At 40.7% G+C, this 22,667-nt stretch overlaps 1 protein-coding gene across 4 annotated transcripts in view; it reads right to left on the bottom strand.

Moving 5' to 3' along the window:
* MID2 (midline 2) overlaps positions 1-22,667 on the bottom strand; it is a 98,263-nt gene that overhangs the window by 23,692 nt on the left and 51,904 nt on the right. For all 4 annotated transcript variants that reach the window (XM_045996084.1, XM_045996081.1, XM_045996080.1 and 1 more), the window contains exons 4-5: positions 5,327-5,434; positions 3,780-3,928 (exon numbers count right to left, since the gene is read on the bottom strand). In XM_045996084.1, the coding sequence (XP_045852040.1) occupies positions 3,780-3,928; positions 5,327-5,434 (257 nt within the window). The remainder of the gene's footprint in view (positions 1-3,779; positions 3,929-5,326; positions 5,435-22,667) is intronic.

Genomic DNA, 22,667 nt, shown 5'->3' with positions numbered 1-22,667 from the left:
GATTATGCTGAGTGAAATAAGTCAAGCAGAGAGAGTCAATTATCATACAGTTTCACTTACTTGTGGAGCATAAGGAATAACACAGAGGACATTGGGATTTGGAGAGGAGAAATGAGTTGGGGGAAATTGGAGGGGGAGATGAACCATGAGAGACTGTGGACTCTGAGAAACAAACTGAGGGTTTTGGAGGGGAGGAGAGTGGGGGGTTGGGTGAGCCTGGTGGTGGGTATTAAGGAGGCCACATATTGCATGGGGCACTAGGTGTGGTGCATAAATGAGTCTTGGAACATTGAAAAAAATTAAATTTAAAAAACGTACCATTTTATGTGTCAATTATATCTCATAAAGATAATTTAAAAAAAAAAGAAACTACCAAAATGAAACACACAGAGAAAAAAATTGCTAAAAAAGGAACAGAGCATCGGTGAGTTGAGACAAACTTCAATGAGCCTAACATACATATAATAGGAGTCTGCATAAGAAGGGAAGGGGTGGCATAAAGAATACTCAAGGGGGTGCGTCTGGGTGGCTCAGTCAGTTAAGCATCCAACTCTTGGTTTCAGCTCAGATCAGGATTTCAGGGTGGTGAGATCAAGCACCGCATCAGGCTCGGTGCTCAGTGCACAGTCTGCTTAAGATTCTCTCCCTCCCTCTGCCCCTCACCGTGCATGCATGCGCGTGCGCGCTCTCTCTCTCTCTAATAAAGAAAAAAATCTTCTAAAAACTATTTGAGGAAATGATGGCTGAAAAATTTCCAGGTTTGCAGAAGTCAATTGTTAATGTCTAAAATGGCGGGGGAGGGGGGGATAGCAATACAAGGATGTGATTTAGAAATGTAAAGGCCTTGCCAACAGAAATACCTAACAGAGCTGAAACTTCTTGGCTTTGCTGGGAAGGTGTAGACTGTGGCACTAAACTCCCTAGGTTTGATTCCTGCCTCTATCCTTTACTAGTTGGGTCATGGTAGGCAAGTCACATAACCTCTCTAAGCCTCATTCTCTCACTTGTAAAATGGGGATAATAATAGCATCTATCTCATGAGGGTTTTTTTTGTGAGGGTTAAATGAGTTAATACTTGCAGGGGCTTAGACTAATGCTCAACACAGAATCAATGCTCAATATTATTCTTATTGGAGAACAGAAATCAGCGGTGAGGAGATCACTCTTTCTTGCAATATGACTATTAGTAATATTTGATTTTTAAACTATGCACAAGTATTACTTTAGTATAAATAACTTTTAATGTTGGAGAAGAATAAGTCAGAGGTGAGGACATGGCACTGTCTTTGAAAAAGTTTGCTATGCGGGAAAGAGATGGATACAGCAATAGCTAGAGGGGGTATAAGGGAAGAGAAAGTTGTAGGTGTTATATTTTTTAGATAGGAGAGACATGAGTGAGTTTAAAGGTGGATATGAAGTCAACTAGAGAAATGGAGAAACTGAAGCTACGGGAAAAAAGGGAAGCATGTGGCCAAAACACAAATAATTCAATATAATCAAAAGGAAGGGGCACCTAGGTGGCTCAGTCGGTTAATCGTCGGACTCTTGATCTCAGCAGGTCTTGATCTCAGGATTGTGAGTTCAAGCCCCACCTTGGGCTCCACACTGGGCATGGAGCGTACTTAAAAAAAAAAGGGGGGGGGGCGCCTGGGTGGCTCAGTGGGTTAAGCCGCTGCCTTCGGCTCAGGTCATGATCTCAGGGTCTTGGGATCGAGTCCCGCATCGGGCTCTCTGCTCAGTGGGGAGTCTGCTTCCCTCTCTCTCTCTCTCTGCCTGCCTCTCTGTCTACTTGTGGTCTCTCTCTGTCAAATAAATAAATAAAATCTTTAAAAAAAAAAAAGGAGTGGGCAGGCAAAAGTCGTGGATGTGGATGTAGATATGCCCTGCAGTTTGGTTTGAGAAGCTGAGAACTTTGTCCTTTGTCCTTTCATACCTGCCACTCTTTAAAATAGGATGTGAAGTCATTTGCTGAGCATGAGGGGGAAGGTGGCAAGGTTGGAATTTTTGAGTTGAATACAGAACACTTGAAATAGTCATTAGGGAGACAAAGCAAAAAGAAAGCTGAGCAAGGTGACACAGAAAGATTTTGGGGCACCAGTGAGATTAGAAGCTATAAATGTGTGGTGTGATAATACCAACCTCTTTGGTTATGTGGTTTTCCTCTAGCTGGGTTTTGCAACTCAAATACAGACATGGAAAAGGTGGGAAGAGGGGGACCTGGGTGGCTCAGTCGGTTAAACATCTGTCTTCAGCTTAGGTCATGATCCCCGGGTCCTGGGATCAAGTCCTGCATTGAGCTCCCTGCTCAATGGGAGGCCCCTCTCCTCCCTGCTCATGCTCTCTCTCACTATCTGTGTCTCCCAAATAAATAAATAAAATATTTTTTAAAAGAAAAAGGAAAGAGCTGGGCTGGTTCAGGGTTGGGGGTTCGATCAGGTTGGTATGATAAAAAGACTAGGGAAGTGGGTACATTGCAACAAGACTGAGCAGCTGACGTGAGAAATCACAGACCCTCAACAGACCAAAGAAAGAAGTAAAGACAGTAGGTAGCTGGTAGGTAGCAGTCAGGTCTTAGGGATCCCGATGAAGTTGAAGAATAAAGAGTCTGGAAGAAAACCAATCAACTTTAAGTACAGAGGTTGTAGCTAGAACACGGGGTGGGGGGTTTAATTTATGATTTCAGTGTAATTCTGACTGATGGCGAGGTTCAGCATGGGAGCCATGGAAGCAGGTAGATGAAGGGGAGCAGAGGTGAGGGTCACTGGAGGAGGGGATGGCAAGGAGCCCATTAGATGGGGTCAGCCATGTGGAAGCTGCCAGGGTCACCCAGAATGATGGCAGAAGCAATAGGAAGGAATACTGTGTACATGGAGCCAAAGCCTTCAGTAAATGAGAGCAAGAGAAGGAGGCCAAATTTGCCTAATACGTCTCTGTAGTCCCTTAAAGCCTCAGTGACTCTACTGAGCAATGTTCCACTTTAGACTTCAGATTCTTTGCACATGGTGTATAGATGGCCTTTGAAGGACCCATGAGTCCTCTGGAATCACATGCAAAATTCTACATGTAGGTATCTAACATGCATTTTCCCCTCAGGAGAGGGCTCAGGACATTCATCACATTTTCAAGGGGATGACTGATTAAAAACAAAAGCCTAAGAATTACTGCTCTATCCATCTGTGTGAGAGATAACTAAATGAAAGGAATAAAAATTGCACAAAGACTCAGAGAGGGCACACACCTATCCCTGTGGCCAAAAGTCTCTCTGCCCCTATGCTAACACCAACATAGAAGGCTCCAGCACATTGGGACACCTGGGTGGCTCAGTCGGTTGGGTGTCTGCCTTTGGCTCAGGTCATGATCCCAGGGTCCTGGGATCGAGCTCCACATTGGGCTCCCTGCTCAGCGGGGAGTCTGCTTCTCCCCCTGCCTCTTCCTCTGCCTGTGTTCCCTCCCTCACTCTCTCTCTCTCTCTGACAAGGAGATAAAATCTTAAAAACAAACAAACAAACAAAAAACAAAAGAAAACTCCAACACTGAATGGGCAGCAGAGATCTGGGGCAGAGCCCTAGCTAGTTCCCTAGTTCCCTAGGGAATGTGGCTGGCTGTGCACTGGAGAAGCGGTGAAGCTATCCAGAGGCTACCACTGTGGCTTTAGTAAAACTATCTGGTAAGATCTTTGGGCAGCAGCTGCTATGTAGGTGCCCAAACAGAATTCAGTGACTTCCAGCTGCACCCTTTTCCTAAGAGCAGGCCTGGAGAAAAGAAGAGAAGAAGCTCACCTCTCGGCAATATTTTTTGCAGACTGGAGAAACCGGGCCTGGTCATTTTCTTTCAGGATATGTTCAGCCTGGTTGATGAGGACTGTTGAGCGCTCAAGACACTGGCGGCAATTAGCAACCTGCTGTGCCAACTTTCTCAGTTTCATAACCTTAAAGGAATGAGCAGAAGAAAAATGAGTTCAACATCCAGGGCTTAATTAAAAACGATAAAGCAACACGAAGGAGATCTGCTGCAGCAATGCTAAAAATAAGGCCTATTAATATCCCATGGTCCCTGTACTAACCACTCACCTTCTCACCCCACCATCTATGTCTTGCCAGCCCCTCCTCCCACCTACAGCCCGCTTACTTAGGCCGCAACGCACACAGTCACATACTCTCGGTCCTCTGCCTCCTCTTTTTCATGGACAAAAACGTTAATTTTTCTGATTAGAACAAGAGTGCATGCTCACTGTTGAGTATTTAGAAAATAAAAAGTATCAAAGGAAGCCCTGCCACCCAAGGACCGCCATCGACCCATTTTATGGTCGATATATTTTCACAGCCCTGTTTAATAAAAAGTACTTCCTTGTTCTTTATGACGCTCTGTCTTCCAACGAATATCTTTCTCTCCATATTCTTAAGAGCACCTGCGTGTTCACAGATCTGTGTTCTCGGGAATTTCAGTTCCTGCGTTGGCTGGAACCACCCAGCATGGCACAAAGTATTGATCATCACCTCAGACTCTCATAATCCTCACATTGTATACCCAGCATGAGCTTATAATCACTACACTGACCAGCAGACCAATATGCCTACAACCATACAGATGCATGGAGGCTCAAACCTGATCTTAACCCTGCTTCTTCAGTTCCCAGCTAAAAACCTGGAAGTCTTCTCTTTCCCTTCATCTTTTACAGTGGAGCAGTCGAGGATTTCCATCATTTCCTTTCTAGGAATTCCTGTTCTGTCCTTTCCTTCCACTTGTGCTGACATTTCCCTGGTGTAGGTCTTCATCAACTCCTATCAAGAATCATTCCATAAGCCTCTTAGATTGCTTCCCCGACTTTAGTGTCATCCTGTTCGGATCCACCCTGGTTACTTCTTCCATATCGATCACTCTCTCCCTTCCTAAGAAACTAGGATGGCTTCCCAATGCCTTTGGGGATAAGCGCAAAGTCCTTATAGTAGCACGCATGGTCCTTCCGTAATTCTGGCCCATATTTCTACCATCGCTTTTTTTCTTTTTGGATTGACTTATAACATACCTACAGTAAAGCACCCACCTCTGGGTGGACAACTCAATGACTTTTTTTTTTTTTGCATATACATACACCCATGTAACCATCAACCGGGTCAAGGTATAGAGCATTTCCAATACCCCAGAACTCATCATTTTTACCAGGTTTATAGCACTAGGCCAAACATTTCTTCTTCTTTGCCTCCCTCCCTCTAACCCCATTTCTTCTTACTTTCACGATCCAAGTTCAAACTGGAATCATCGGGATGAAACTCTGATATTTGTAAAGTCAACTCTGCCTTGGCCTCACCGAAGCTCCATGCTTTACCTTTGTCTCTTTGATTTTGACAGCGATCATTTGCTTCCTCTGCTGGATGATCTCTACCAGCTCGTCACATTCTTCCATGAGTTTTGCCTCATGCATAGCAGTATTCACCTGCCAAGAAAGTCCAGAATATTACACAGTGATTTCTGCCTTTGCCCCCTGCTGGTTCTCAAAGGTTCGGATTGACGCTAAGCATGCAGAACTTCTTCCATACCTCCCTCATAAGATCCACTCCTAGAAGAAGGGTAGAGATGATGATATTAATGATGCAAGGGCATTGAAGCACCACAGACAGGAAGCTCTCCGGCCTCTGGTAGATCATGATGGTTAATGGAAGGCTGGGCAGAAGGACAGATGAGATGGGGGCATGTTATTCCCACTGTATAATTCCCTTTACTCCAGCACCCTTTCCTCCTGTTGTTCTTTTGAAAAGAGGGTAAGGAGAATTAAGTATGTCAGGAAAAGTGGCTCCCTCTCCATAGGCACAACAATATTAAGGTAACATTACAACAATCTATTTCTACCATCTTAAAAATGAAACGTTTTCAATTTTCCTTGTTCCCATCTCATCCTAAAACATACAAATGCACAGCCATGAGTTCAGAGTAAATATACGCATGTGTAGATACATTTTCGTAGAGTTGTCACGATGTCTTAGCAGATACTTCTCACCTTCGGCCATCCAGAATCTGAATACCTTTCCCATTTGGGAATACTGGCTACATCAAAATATCTCTACCACAAAGTCAGAGGTGGGGGGGACAGGGGTTGAAAAAAGAGTCGCCATTTTTCACCGTCTTTCCATATACTGATTTCTTCTTCTTCCCTTCTCTACTACTCTGGACATTAGATGGGAGGAAGCCCCCAGAAGGACTAAAATGAGAGCAGGGATCTTTGGGTGGCCTAAGTATAAAGGCAAAGGAAGGGAGATGAACTTACAACTCTTAAGCACTCAGTGTTCCATGCACTTTCGAGATAAATTCTTTCATGTAATTATCATAAACCTTCATAATAGAGGAGCCATTTTTGTTCCCATTTCACAGATGGAGAAACTGAAGCTCAGACAATTTGAGTGACTCACTCAAGATCACACAGCTATTGGTGGTAAGCCCAGCATTCACACCCGGTTCTGTCAAGCGAAACCCCAGGGCCAGCTGGGTGGGTGGACAAGGTTCAGTTCCATTTTGCAGTCACACAGGGAAGTACAATCATTCCAAGAGTCTATTCCAGGAGTGCTGGAGCAGAGGTCTAGAAAGCTGAGGAATAGACAATGGGTTCCTTGAGAGCATCCGAACTCCTGGGCGAGATAGGCTTCATAGCAAGGTAGGGCTGCATTTCCAATTGCTAGCCCCCTTCAGAGGATTCCTTTACAAACTCCGAGCCAAGCAAAGTACTTGTCACTGGACCCTGCTGCATGTTCGCTCATCCTCTGCTGGCCAATTTTCTGTTTCTTACTCAACTGAAATAAAATATGCGTGTGGTGTCACCGCCTGATTTTGTTTTATTTCCACTTGCTGGAGGGAATACCATAATGAGAGCTCCCATTTACTGTGAGTCAACAGTCCCACTCTGGCCATTCGAGTTTTCCCCCACTCAGGCTGTTCACACTTTTCCTAAATTGGATTTACATTTCAAGGCAGAGAACCTCACCCTCTCGAGAAACTCCCACTCCAGTGAGAAGAGATTCACCTAGTGTTCCCTGGATGTGTGCTTAGAGTATCTGGAGACTTAGTTCCCGTAGTTTCCTTTTGAAGCTGCAGGAGGTGTAGTACACAATGGTGTAGTGGTCTGTTTCTTGCCATTTCACCTTTGGGCTGACCTTTACATATCCTCACTATATGCCAGGCAGGACACTAATCAGTTTATACATACTAGCCCTCTCAACCATCAAAGCAATCCTACGAGGCAGGTACCATCAACCCCATTTTACAGGTGGGAAAACTGAGCACAGAGGGACTAATGGATTCACTCAAGATCACAGAACTATTAAGTGGCAGAGATGGGATTTGGACCCAGGGAGTCTGACACTGGAGTCTACACCTCTAACCATTGCACCAGACCGCCTCCACAGGCTAGTGTAACAAAGTGCTTCCAGCCTCTGACACCAGTTACTTCTTTTGCTCCATCCATCTTTATTCTGTCATCCCATTCTCTTTAGTCATTTCAGATCACTAGAATGCCCCACACTTCCGTGATCTGTGCCTTGGCTTGAGACTTCTTTCACTTGGAAAGCCACTTCCCTATTTGTTTATTGAACAAACGTCTACTTTTTCTTTCCAGGCCTTGCTCAAACTCATCACTTCTGTAACTTTTTCTCACCCACTTGGATGCAATTTGTCCCCTATTTATATCTTCATAGCACTTTATATACATTTCAATTATACCATTTACTACTTTATGCCAGAGGCATTTACTAGTCTGTCTTCCCCACTCAAACATGAGTTCTGGAGGCCAGGGCTTGTGTCTTCTTTGACTGTCTCTCCAACATGGTGACTGGCATATGGCAGATGTTCAGTAAATATTTGTTGCATGGAATTGAATAGAGGTAGGGAGTATCTCACTGCTTGCTAGACATGTCCACTTGGTTACTCAAGTTACCCTAAACTCAGTATGTCTGAAAACAAACTCATCGGGCACCTGGGTGGCTCAGAGAGTTAAGTGCCTGCCTTTGGCTCAGATCATGATCCCAGAGTCGTGGGATCGAGTCCCGCATGGGGCTCTGCACTCTGTGGGAAGCCTCCTTCTCCCTCTACCTGCCGCTCCCCCTTCTTGTGCTTGGTGTGTGTGTGTGTGTGTGTGTGTGTGTGTGTGTGTGTGTGAGAGAGAGAGAGAGAGAGAGAGAGAGAGAGAGAGAGATACAAATAAAAATCTTTTTAAAAATTTAAATCATCTCCCCTCTAAATCTGGCTTCCACCTCTGATTTCTTTTTTCTTTCTTTCTTTTCTTCCTTCTTTCTTTTTCGTTTTGTTTTGGCTAATGCTACTATCATTATTGAAGTTACTCAGGTTCAGTTACTTCTGATTTCTACCTCTCTCTCATTCTCTACATAAATTCACAGCAGTCCCAAAGTCCTGCCCCTCCTTTTCTTTTCAAACTCACTAAAATTCTGGCAATACAACAAGGCTCCCAGCCAAAGAATCATTAAGTTGAAGTCCTTATCCCTTTTGGACTGTGACTGTAAAAGCCATATTAATTCATTCCCCTCCCTTCAGAATCTTTCTTTAGCCATTCACCCTTAGAATCCATCCTATACATACCCTGAAATCAGGAAAAATCATCCCCGTCTTCATCATCAAACATGTATTAAGCACCTTTTGTGTGTAATGCATTATGCTCAGGCCCTGCACTCCATAAATTTGCAATCTGAATGGGGAAAAGCCACATGCATACAAAACAAACTAGTCAAGGCAGCATACCAATGAGTGATGTAGAACATAATCTCCAGAAATTGAAGGCAGAGATAGCTCTCGGTGGGGAAGTGGAGAAAAGATGCCTGAATGAAGTGGGCCTTGAGCCATAAAGATGGGCAGGACTTTGATTTTAAAGGTAAAAGAGAGGGAAATTTTGAACCAAGCCAACGAAATTGAGCTTTATTCATTGGGCAATATGGCATCTTTGAAAATATTTTTTGGAGGGTAGGATGGTGAGAGAATGAATTTTTAAAATAAATATATGTTTTTATTTGAGTATAGCTGACACACAATGTTGCATTAGTTTGAGGTGTACAATGCAGTGGTTCAACAATTTTATGCTGTGCTCACAAGTTTAGCTACCGTCTGTCACCACTCAATGCTATTACAATGCCACTGACTATATTCCCTATCCTGTACCCCTCATTCCCTGTGACTTATCCATTCCATAACTGGAAGTCTGTACCTCCCATTCCCTTTCACCCATGTACTCAATCTCCCGCCCCCTCCCCCCCTCTTCTGGCAACCATCGAGTTTTCATTTTTTTTAAAGAGTTGAACTGGGATTGATTTGATTGGGGGTAATGGTAAGCTGGGGGGGGTGGCTATGATTTAGGAAACTCTCGTGATGTCAACAGGACCTAGCCAAAGAGAGTAACAGGAATCCAATGGAAAGGTCAAATATGAGATACACTCCCTGGCTGGAAATTCTTCAATTCACAGCGAAGTCCTTGAAGAAAGTTTTTATGTCACTTTGTTTCTCCTGCTGTAACAGGCACAATGCCTTACACACAACAAATATTTACTGATTGATTTAGTAAAATGAAAAAGCACAAAAAGAATGACAAACATTAGAAAATGGACTATAGTAAAGGCATTTTGTGGAGAAAATGTAGACGGAAGCAAGGGAGCTAGGGAGGGGTTTGGACAGTGAAATCAAACAGCCAGGCACAAGTAGTAGAGCAGAAATTTGGCTGAAGAGGCAAAAATCCCAAACTAAAGGTAAAGCAGTGACATTAAAATGTTTCCATGTCAAGAAGCAGCCCAAAAGAGCAGGTTCCTTGAGTAGTTTCTGAAAAGGAAATACTCCAGGGTAAAACTGTCTTCATGATGTGAATAAAACATCTCAAATTGCTTGGAAGGTACTTGAAAGTCCTGGTGTTTTCCTTTTCTGCAGTTTTCCTTGAAAATGCACTGATGTATTTCACTTGCTTATTAACCGTTAGTTGAAAACAACTGGGCTTATCTTGATAAGCATTTTTGGTTGGTTGGTTGGTTGGTTGGTTGGTTGGTGAAAGATTCCAAATCTTTATTTGGCCTTTGCTCTTTGGTTTGGGCTGGTGGGTTTGACAAGAAGGCTTTTTATCTGTGGAAAAACCTACCCTCTCCAAAAAATACCAGTAGAGTAATAGATAAATCTCTCTATCCCCTAAAAAGGGCAATTTTTTCAGGGGCAGGAAGCAGTTGCTGATGTCAAAGACTGAGTCTCAGCACAAGGTTTCCAAGGCCTAAGCACTAGGGAGCCTCTCTTGTCAGGTCTCCAGGTCCTCTGCTCTGCTCTGTGCTCTTTTCTTTCTTCCCAAAGGCAGCAAGAATTTGACTCGCACTTTTTTCTCCAACTGCCCACCCTACCATTTCCCAAAGTTCCTTCCTACCTCCCAGCCCAAAGATTAAACCCACAGTCAGCCCTATTCTTCCCCTAATTTCCTCCCTTCCCTGACACTGACACACACGTCCCATTAGAAGTATTTTTTTTAAGATTTTATTTATTTTTTTTAAGATTTTATTTATTTATTTGACAGACAGAGATCACAAGTAGGCAGAGAGGCAGGTGGGGGGGGAAGCAGGCTCCCTGCTGAGCAGAGAGCCAGATGAGGCGCTTGATCCCAGGACCCTGGGACCATGACCTGAGCTGAAGGCAGAGGCTTTAACCCACTGAGCCACCCAGGCGCCCCCATTAGAAGGATTTTACTGATGGTTTTTAACAAGGAAATAAATACGTGGGAGTTCACAAAAGCCACAAGTTGCAAAGGCTTAAGAGGCTGCAAAAAAAGTAGTATTTAGGTAATTGTTTCTATTCTCTATTGAAATGTAAATGGACCAGACCTTTTTACCCTTAGCTGCGTTTGGAGAGCTTATTTGATAGTTTCTTAGGGGATCTCCCACATGCCCATTCTATAGGTCTTTTATTCTTGGGTTCAAAGTGCATCAGTCTTCCCTCCAACTCAACCACATGAGAAACTTCCTCACTCATCCCCTCCTCTTGGCTCAGTCCCATCCATCAGCCCTTCGGAGCACTGCCCAGGAGTTCAGAAGGAACTGAGATCTCCTGGTCAGGTGGGACAATATGGATGAAGTTGTGGACGAGCTCTATAGCCAGAGTCAGGTGACATTCATTTATGTGGTAATGGACAGAACACTTCGTAGGCATCTCCATCTCGGTGTCCTCCACTGTATGGTCAATGCCAGCCTAGCTCATTCCTGAGATCTTCTGTCTGAAGGAGATCTCCCCCGCCACAGAAGATTTTGAAATGCCAGCATTAAAGATCATTTGGGGGATTTGTTATCAGCAAGCACTGATCGAGGGCCTACTCTATGTACTACTAGGGTCTATGGGGGTTCACTGTGTGGGACAGAATGATGAAAAAGACTCGGCTTCTGCTTTTGAGGCACTTAGTCTAATGGAGGAGATGAGTGTGAACTCAGCTAATTACAGTTTACGGTAGAGCAGAACAAACAATGTAACAGAACACAAACAAAGCTCTATGAGGGCACAGAGAAGAGAAAACTAATTTTGCCTGTGGCATTGGGAAATCAGGGTGAGATCAGGGAAGGTTTCAGGTAGTGGAGCTGGTCTTCAAAGATGAGCAAGACTTGGGCACACAGAAATGGGGTTTAAAGGGAAAGAATTCTAGGCAGAGAGAATGCTGTGAAGAGCATGAACCAGTGCAGCCAGGAAAGTAGACGATGTTTGGATAAAGCAGATCAGCCTAACAGGTGCAAGGGAGGGAAATAAGGCTAGAAACAGAGGTCGCAGATACATTACGGAGAGCTGAGCTGTCATTTTGAGACATTGCATGTACCTAGATAAAATGTCAGGATCTTAAAACTAGAGTAACACGTTAACCATTGTTAGTTAACACCCTCGTTGAGAACAAGGGGGAGAGGAAAAGCCAGCACAGTACTCAAAGAAGTGGGAAAATCACTCTCTGTGCAAAGGAGATGAGAAGGGAGAAAGTGGGAGGTAAATTGGACATCTGATGGATTATCAACGAGTTGTTATGAACAGCTTTGTCACCTTACGGTGCTGTAAAGAATTCATTACTCTCTTAAAACGATGCGTTCAAGAAAATGCAATGTTCTCTCTGTTTCCATGAGTTCAGCTTTGATAGATTCCTTGATTCTGGTTAACAAGACTGTGTTGTATACTTGAAAATTGCTAAGAGAGAGGTGCTAAATGTTCTCACTACACAGACCTAAAAGGTAACTATGTGAGGTGGTGAACGTGTTAACTAACCTTATCGTGGTAATAATTTTGTAATATACATGTAGATCAAAGCATCGCACTGTGCACCTTAACTTATGCCACGTTATATGTCAATTATATCTCAGTAAGCCTGGGGGAAAAACTAAGAATCCACAATGTTTATGAAGCCGATGTAGCACCGACTACAGCAGCATCTAAGCTAAGGTATTCATCCAGATCACACTAGGGGGATATCACACACACACACACACACACACACACACACACACACACACACACAAGTTACCATCACCACCACCACAGCCCTTTGTAGGAGGAAGGTTCAAATGTATGAAAGGAAGAGGAAGATGAGACAATCTTCTTTTTTCATTTTCTAAAGCAAAGCAATGTAACATTTCAAAGATGTTCCTGCCAGCTTTACATAATAGCTAAATGAAGGGGGGGGCTGTTTTTCAAATGGATTTTATCTGTTTCTTTAGATTTGGGAAGACGATGATCACTTAAAGGTCTAGCGGATATGCAAAATTATTTTTTCTCTCTTTTTATTTAATTCAATTTATGCAAAATTATTAATAGGATTTTTAGTCCCCTGGACTGGAGTAACTACAGCTTAGGGGGCAAAAGAAATTACTGAGGCAGAGTTAATCAAGCTACTGCCTCAGTGCCTGAGTTAATTTTTTTTTGGCAGAGGAGTGGGTGAGGGGTACTAGCAGGTAGAGTTGGGTGGGGAATGGGAATGTGGCAGCTGGAAAAGCCCTGTGGATGGGGTGGTGGCAGCCAGGCCATCTCAAGAAGTGACAGACACAGAAATCGACTGACAGACACACTTCCTGCAATGCAGTAGGAACTGTTCAAATTGCTTCATATATTTTAACTCATTTACATCTTATTAACCCTCTGAAGTTGGCGCTATTAATATCATTGCCATCCCACAGAGGAAACTGAGAGACACAGAGGTTATGTCACTTGCCCAAGATCATATAACCAGTACCTGGCAGAGTCAGGATTCGCACCCAGGCTGTCTGGCTCTTGTTCCATGATTTTAACCAGTGTGCGTGTGCGTGAGCGTGTGCGTGTGCGTGTGTGTGTGTGAGAGAGAGAGAGAGAGAGAGAAGCAGAAAGACAGACTATGCTCACACACATGCTTCTCTGCTTCTCAGAATTGCCTCTCAATATAATCACATCCCTCAGACTTAACCATTGCAAATATTTTGTGTAATTACCTCCTGACTTTTTGAAAAAAAAAATACAATATAAAAATGCATATATTGTAACATTTACAAAATATACATAATGCACATACATATATATGGAACACACACACACACACATATTCCATGTTTATTTTACCCTGAGTCTAACTAATAAAAGTACTGGCAACAGAGAGAGGACAATTTGCTCCATATACATGACTTAGGAATGACTCTGTGCCATGTGGCAATTCTGTGTAAGTTTAAAGGGAAAGAAGGCAAAGGACCTGAATAGACATTTAGAGTCCTTTCTCCTCAGGGCTCAGACTTCCAAGCCTTTGTCGCATTAAGATTAGTTACTTTTATCCCCATACTCTTTTCGCACAAGGTAACTATATAGAACATACTAGAAAAAAGTGGGAGAGATATAATCTAGGCTTGTAGCTGGTATTCTATGTGCATGGCTATAAATCCCATATGAAATGATGTAGAAACCTCCTTTCTTTCTCTTCAGAACCACAGAACAGTTAGATGTAGAAAAGACTAAAGAAGAGCACCTGGGAGGGGGGTGCTCAGTTGGCTCTTGATTTCGGTTCAGGTCAGAATCTCAAGGTCATGAGATCAAGCCCCATGTTGGGTTCTGTGCCTGATTACAATTCCCTATCTCCGTCTCCCTCTCCCTTTGCCCCTCTATCCCATCTCCCTCTCAAAAAAAGAAAAGAGAGAGAGAGAGAGAGAGAGAGAGACTAAAGAAATCATAGGTTCCTGGCCTCTCATTTTACAGATAGAAATTGAGTCCTAGAGAGAAGGGTTTACCTAACATCATACTACTGATCAATGACAAAGCAAGGTTGAAGCCATGTCTTTTTTTTTTTTAATTTTATTTACTTATTTTGACAGAGAGATCACAAGTAGGCAGAGAGGTAGGCATAGAGAGGAGGAAGCAGGCTCTCCGTTGAGCAGAGAGCCCGATGCAGGGCTCGTTCCCAGGACCCCGAGACCATGACCCGAGCCGTAGGCAGAGGCCTTAACCCACTGAGCCACCCAGGCGCCCCGAAGCCATGTCTTTTGTGTTCCCTCCACTCTACTGCTCATTCTGTGAAACACAACACTTGCTTATAAACCCCTCTAAAGACATAAGACTCTAGGGCCACCTAGGTGGCTCAGACAGTTGGGCGACTGTCTTCAACTCAGGTCATGATTCTGCAGTCCCAAGATCGAGTCTCACATTCACTTCCTGCTCAGCAGGGAGTCTGCTTCTCCCTCTGGTCCTCCCCCCTCTCATGATCCCCCTTTCTCTCTCTCAAATAACTAAATAAAATCTTTAAAAACAAAAAGACATATAAGACTCCAGATTTCACCACAGAAATATGAACATTCATGTCTACACAAAAAAACGTACATGAATGTTCACAACACCTTTGCATGTATTAGCCAAGAACTGGAAAAAGCTGGAATGGTCTTCAGTGGGGGCATGGATACACAAATTGTGCAACATCATCAATAAAAAAATTTAAAAACTATCGATACACACAACAATGTGAATGGATCTTGAGGCATTCTGATGAATGACACAAGCAAATTATAATATGTCAATCATAATATGCTACATACTGTATGTTTCTATGTACATAACACTCCAGAAATCATAAAATTATCAGTGATGAAGACCAGATCAGTGGTTGCCAGAGGGGCAGATGTAGATACAGAGGTAGCAAAAATGAGTTCCTTGGGGGTGATGAAGTTGTATTGTTCTAATTATGATAGTGATTACACACATCTATACATGCGACAAAATTTATGGAATGATGGAACCTCCCCATCCCCAAAAAGTTAAGGGCATGTGACAACTGGTGGAATTTGAATGAGGTCTATAGTTCGCTTAGAATATTCTACCGGTGATAATTTCCTGGTTGTGGTAGTTGCGTCGTTATGTAAGATGTTAACACTGGGGATGAGTAGGTGAATCATACGTGGGAACTCTCTCTATGTTATTTTAGCAACTTCTATGTCAAATTAAACTTCTTTCAAAATCTAAAAGAAAAAAACTTAGAAAATTCCAAAAGTCCCATAGTGTTTTGGGCAGGTCTGGTAAACCAACATTTATATAGTTCTCTGAAGTTATAACTATTATGTATTTAGTCCTTTGCTCAAGTGGTGTCTCATCTCACACTCTATTCTGTACCTTAGTTTATTTTTCCCAGTTTTATTGAGAAATAATTGACAGACATCACTGTCAAAGTTTAAGGCATACAAGCATGACATTCTGGTTTACATATATTGTGAAATATATGTAATTGCCTCAACAGTTTCAGCCAACATCCATCTTCTCATTTAGGTAGAATAATAAGAAAATAAAAAAGGGGGAAAAAAACCTTTCTCTTTGCGAGGAAAACTCATAGGATTTACTCTATTTTCCTATGCATCATACAGCAACATCAGCTCTAGTCATCACGTGTACATTATATCCCTGGTATTATTTATCATACAACTGGAAGTTTGTACTTTTTCTCCTTAAGCTTTTGTTTTAATGGGTTTCAAAATTCTGTGACAGATTTTTGGTCAAGTTGTTTCCATTAAAAAGTACTGATTTTAAAACCTAATAACTTAAAACTGCCACATACACAGAAAAACAAATAGTCCACAAATCATTCTCCTTTCCTTCTGAAGGTTTTAAGATGCATTGTTATCATTAGCTAGTCTTTTACTATTACACTTAAATGGCCCAATTGACACAAACAGTTCAAGTTTGTACTTTTTGACCACCTTCCTCCAATTTCCCCTGCCCCCATCCCCTGCCTCTGGTAAGCACAATTCATATCTCTTTTTCAATGAGTTTGGGGGTCTGGGGGGATTCCATGTACAAGTGAGATTATATAGTGTTTCTTTTTCTCTGACTTACTTCACTTAGCATAATGCCTTCAAGATCCATCTGTGTTGTCAAGAATAATAGGATTTCCTTAGGTTTTTTATGGCTGAATAATATTCTATTCCATTATATACCACAACTTTTCTACCCATTCATCCATTGATGGGCTCTTAAGTTGTTTCCATGTCTTGGGTGTTGTAAATAACGCTCTTATGAACATGGGGGTGCAGATCTCTTTTTGAGCTAGGGTTTTCATTCCCTTTGGATATACTTCCAGAATATATCTGAATCGTATGGTAGCTAATTCTACTTTTAATTTTTTGAGGATCCTCCGTACTGTTTTCCAAAGTGGCTATACCGATTTATAATACCACCAACAGCACACAGAGGGCTCCCTTATCTCCACATCCACACCAGCATTTGCTACCTCGTCTTTTTGATGATGGTTATTCTAATAGTCATGAGGTGATATCTCATTGTGGTTTTAATTTATATTCCCTTAGTGACTAGTGATGCAGAGCGTCTTTTCACGTAGTTGCTGGCCTTTTGTATATCTTCTTTGGGGAAATGTCTATTCAGGTCCTTTGCCCATTTTCTAATTAGATTATTTGGTTTTCTGCTATGGAGTTGGATGAGTTCTTTATATATTTTGAATAGTAACACCTTACCAGAAACATGTTTTGCAATTTTTTTCCCATTCTGCAGGTTGTTTTTTCATTTTGTTGATGGTTTATTTTGTTATGTAGAACATCTTAGTTTGATGCAGTCCCACTTGTTTATTTATTTATTTATTTATTTTGCTTGTGCTTTAGAGGTCATATCCAAAAAAAGTCACAAATATACATATCAAGGGGGTTCCTGGGTGGCTCAGTCATTAAGTGTCTGCCTTCGGCTTGGATCATGTTCCCAGGGTCCTGGGATCCAGCTCTGCATCTGGTTCCCTGCTCAGTGGGAAGCCTGCTTCTCCCTCTCCCTCTGCCTGCTGCTCCCCCTGCTTGTGCTCTCTTCACTGTATCTCTCTGTCAAATAAATAAATAAAATCTTTTTTAAAAAGTCACACATAAACATATCAAGGACTTTTATTCCTGTGTTTTCTTCCAGGAGTTTTATGCTTTTAGGTCTTATGTTTAAGTCTTTAATCTATTTGGAGGTATTTTTTTAGAGAGGGAGGGGGGAAGGGCAGAAGAATAGGGAGAGAGAGAATCTTAAGCAGAGTCCAAGCCCAGCATGAAGCTGGACATGGGACTTGATCTCACAACCCTGGATCATGACCTGATCTGAAATCAAGAGTCGGATGCTTAACCGACTGAGCTCTCCCAGGTGCTCCTATTCAGAGTTAATTTTTGTGATAGAAGATAGGATCCACTTCCATTCTTTTACATTTAAATATCCAATTATCTTAGCACCATTTATAGAAAACACTGTCTTTCCTCCGTTGAGTATTCTTGGCTCTCGCCAAGTATTAGCTGACTGTATATACTTCGGTTTATATCTGGGCTCTCGAGTCCCTGTTCCATTGGTCTCTTTGTCTGTTTTTATGCCAGTACCACACTGTTTTGTTGACTACGACTTTATAATATAGCTTCAAATCAGGACGTTTGAAGCCTCCTATTTTGTTCTTTCTCAGAATTTCTTTGGCTATTTGGGGGTCTCTTGTAATTCCATATAAATTTTAGGAGTGTTTTTTTCTACTTTGGTAAAAAATGTCATTGGAATCTTGAAAGGAGTTGCATTGAATCTATATATGGCTTTTGGTATATTGACATTTTAACAATATTAATTATTCCAATCCATGAATGTGGGATACTTTTTAAATTTATTTGTTTTCTTATATTTCTTTCATCAATATCTTATAGTTTTCAGAGTAGAGATCTTTTTCCTTAGTTAAATTTATTCTATTGTTTTTGATGCTTTATTAATGGCATCAACTTATTTCTTTTTCAGAAAATTCACTGCTAATATATAGAAATGCTCCTACAATTTATATGTTAATTTTGTATCCTGTAACTTTACTGAATCCATTAATTAGATCCAACAGTTTTTTGGCTAAGACTTTAGGATTTTCTATATATGAACTCATGTCATCTGCAAATACAATTTTACTTCCTTTCCAATTATGATACCTTTCCTTTTTCTTGCCTGATTGCTCTAGCTAGGACTTCTAGTAATATGTTGCATAGGAGTGCTAAGAATGGGCACCCTTGTCTTGGCCCTGATCTTAAAGGAAAAGCTTTCAAATATTCACCACTGGATGTGATGTTAGCTGTGGTCTGGTCATATATAGCATTTATTATGTTTAGATATGTTCCTTCTATATATATCATTGACTGATCTGCAAATGTTGAACTATCCTTACATCCTGGGGTAAATCCCAATTGATCATGGTGTATGATCCTTTTAATGTGCTGCTGAATTTGGTGTGCTAGTACTTTATTGAATTTTTGCATCTATTTCATCAGGGATATTGGCCTGTAGTTTTCCTTTCTGGTTTTGGTAGCTGGATAATGCTAGCCTTGTAAAATAAGTTTGGAAGTATTCCCTCCTCTTGAAATTTTTAGAAGAATTTGAGAGAAGCCATCTGGTCCTGAGTTTTTCTTTGTTAGGAGATTTTAAATTATTGATTCAATCTCCTTACTAGTAATTGGTCTGTTCAGATTTCTTTCTGATTCAGTCTCAGTAAATTGTATGTCTCTAAAATTTTCTTTATCTCTTCCACGTTGTCTAGTTTGTTGGCATATAGTTGCTCACAGTAGGCTCCTGGGATCCTTCAAATTTCTGTAGTATCAGTTGTAATGTCTCCTTTTTCATTTATACTTTTGTTGATTTGGGCCCTTTCTCATTTTTCCTTGGTTAATCGAGCTAAAGGTTTGTTAGTTTTGTTTATCCTTTCAAAGAACAAATGCTTAGTTTGGTTAATCTCTTCTATTGTTTTTCTGTTCTCTATTCCATTGATTTCTGCACCAATATTTATTATTTCCTTTCTATTATTTATTTCTGCTAACTTTGGCCATAATTTTTTTTTCTAGTTATTTAAGGTGCAGAGTCAGGTTCTTTTTTTTTTTTTTAAAGATTTTACTTATTTATTTATTTGACAGAGATCACAAATAGGCAGAGAGGCAGGCAGAGAAGGCGGCGGGGGGGGGGGGTGAAGCAGGCTCCCTGCTGAACAGAGAGCCTGATGCTGGGCTTGATCCCAGGACACTGAGATCATGACCTGAGCTGAAGGTAGAGGCTTAACCCACTGAGCCACCCAGGCACCCAGAGTGAGATTCTTAATTTGGGATCTTTCTTGCTTCTTAAATATAGACATTTAATGCTCTGAACTTCTCCCTTAGAACTGTTTTTATTTTATTCTACACATTTTGGTATGTTTTATTTCCATTTTTCTTGGCTCAAGCAACTTTTATTTTCTCTTTTCATTTCTTCTTTGATCCACTGGTTGTTCAGGAGAGCATTGTTTAATCTCTATGTGCTCATTAATTTTCCAGTTTTCCTCTTTTTGTTGATTTTTAGTTTCATGCCATCATGGTTAGAGAAGATATCTGGTATGACTTTAGTCTTTTTGAATTTTCTAAGACTTGTTTTTTGGCCTAACGTTTGGTCTATCCAAAAAAATGTTCCCTGTGTACTTGAGAAGAATGTGTATTCTGCTGCTGTGGATAGAGTGTTCTGTATATTTCTATTGGGTCCATTTTGTCTATAATCTTGTTCAAATCTGCTGTTTCTTTATTGACCCTCTGTCTGAATGATCTATCCTTTGTTGAGAGAGGGGAATTAGAGTCCCCAACTATTATTGTATTAATGTTAATTTCTCCTTTTAGCTCTGTTAGTTTTTGCTGTATATGATTATGTGCTCTGATGTTGGGCACATAAATATAAGTATTATATCTTCTTTATATAGTGATCATTATATAATGACCTTCTTTGTCTCTTTTTACCATTTTTAGTTCAAAGTCTATATTGTCTGATATAATTACAGCTACACTTGCTTTGTTTGGGAATGTGTTTTTCCATCCCTTCACTCTCAGTTGATGTGTGTCTTTAAGGCTAAAGTGAGTCTCTCTTATAGGAAGATGTTTTTTCATTTTTTTAAATCCATTCAGCTAATTTTTGTCTTTTAACTGAAGAATTGAATCCATTTGTATTTCAAGTAATTATTTACAGGTAAGGGCTTACTATTGCCATTTTAAAAAATTATTTTCTGGTTGTTTTACAGATCACCTTTCCTTTGTTTCTTATCCTGTCGTCTTTCTGTGTGTTTTGATGTCTTTTAGGTATCAGTATGACTTGACTTCTCTATAGTGTTCTTTTGTTTATTTACTACAGGATTTTCCCTTGTGGTTAACATGAGGCTAACATAAAATATCTTAAATTTATAATATTTACAAACTGATAAAATCTTAACTTCAATAAAATTTATTTTATTTATTTATTTTTATACTTTTACCTCTCCTCACATCACATTTCAGGTTACTAATGTTACAATTTACATTTTTTTAAATATTGTGTAACTAATAAAAGATTATTGTACTTATGGTTATTTTTACTATGTTCATTTTTTAAAACTTTTAAATTAGTTGTAAGTATTATTATATACTACTATTATTATGTAAGTATTGCACATACCTAAGTCCTATGTAAGTATTAATATACACCACAGTTAAACACTACTATTACCATATTGCAGAATCTAACATGATGCTATCTCTACCATTACTAGTGATATTTATGGTAACTTTTTAAGTTTTTATTATGTTAATTAGCATATCTTGACTTCCAGTTAAAGAACTCCCTTTAGCATTTTCTGTGAGGCCGGTCTGTGGTAATTAACTCCCTCACTTTTGTTTGAGAAAGTCTTTATCTTGTCTTTTTTTCTGAAGATCAGCAGCTTTGCTGGGTTTGGGATTCCTGGTTAAGAGTTATTTTTTTCCAATATTTTGAATATGTCATTCCATTCTCTCCTGGCCTAAAAAGTTTCTGTTGAGAAATCAACCAATCTTATGGAGGGCTCAGTCATATGTAGTTGTCTCTCTTTTTTCTCACTGTTTTTAAAATTCTTTCTTTTGACTTTTGACAATTTAATCATGTGTCTTTGTGTAGTCCTATTTGGATTCAACCTATTTGGGATCCTCTGAGCCTCATAGATCTGTATGTCCATTTCTTCCTGGGTTTAGGAAATTTTCAGCCATTATTGTTTTAAATATACTTTCTTCCCTTTCTCTTTCTTTTCTCCTCCTGGAATTCCCATAATGTGAATATTGTTTCTTTTCATATTATCCCATAATTCACCATAATGTGACAATTGTTTCTTTTCATTTTGTCCCATAATTCCCATAGGTTTTCCTCACTTTCTCACATTTTTTTTCTCTCCTCTGACTGGGAAATTTACAATGTCCTATCCTCTAGATCACTGATAATTTCCTCTTTCTGGTCAAGCCTACTTTTGAAACTCTCTATTGGATACTTGGGTTTAGTTATGATATTTTTCAACTCTGACATTTCTGTCTGTTTGGGGTTTTTTTGATGGTTGCTATTTCTTCATCAAAATTCTCATTTTGTTTATGCATTGTTTTTCTAATTTCATTTAGTTTTGTCTGTGTTTCCTTGTAGTTGTTCACTAAGTTTTCTTAATAGGATTATTCTGAATGTGTTGCCCGAGAGTTAATAATCTCCATTTTTTAGGGTCAGTAATTACTGCTTTATTAGTTTCCTCTGGTAATGTCATATTGACCTACTTTTTCACGATCCCTGATATGTTCCATTTGTATCTGTGCATTTAAGTAATTGAGCTTCTCTTCCAAACTTTACAGATTTGCTTTCGCAGAGATAGTTCTTCACCAGTTAGCTCCCTTCAGGTTTTCTGGGCATCTGCTATTAATGTCCTTGGGCAGAAGGGATTGCTATTATGGACTATTTTTGGATGACGCAATAGCGTGAGCTCCAAGGATAGGAAGGGGGTGTGCCACTGGCTGGGAACAGCTAGATAGAATTGCTGGTTTTGTTCCCTACCCAAGCGAGGCTGAAGAGTGGGTTCCACTGTCACCTGGATTATCTGGTCAGAAGTACTAGATGGTTGGGACTGGGTACTATATTCACTAGTGGATGTGGACATGAATTAACTTCCCTTCCCTGGCAAGGAAGCAGCCCAGGGCCCAGGGTCTGTACAGCTTATTGTTTGGGGGCCAGAATCAGGCATGAGTGTGCACTGGATTCCCTTGTCAGGTGAGGCCCTGGTTTTGCTCTGCAGAAGGGGAAACTCACTAGCTGTGCTCTCTATTTAAGTGCCGCTGTATAGAGAGCTGTTGAATGGACTATGCAGCTTCCCATGTCCTCTGGTTAGGTTCCCTGGCCAGACAATCTGAAGGTTTTATTCAGTGATGAACAGGGCT

Source organism: Meles meles, chromosome X, assembly GCF_922984935.1.
Source record: "Meles meles chromosome X, mMelMel3.1 paternal haplotype, whole genome shotgun sequence".
NCBI lineage: Eukaryota > Metazoa > Chordata > Mammalia > Carnivora > Mustelidae > Meles > Meles meles.
The sequence above is the reverse complement of the archived record's forward strand: the minus strand, read 5'-3'. Positions and strand labels throughout refer to the sequence as shown.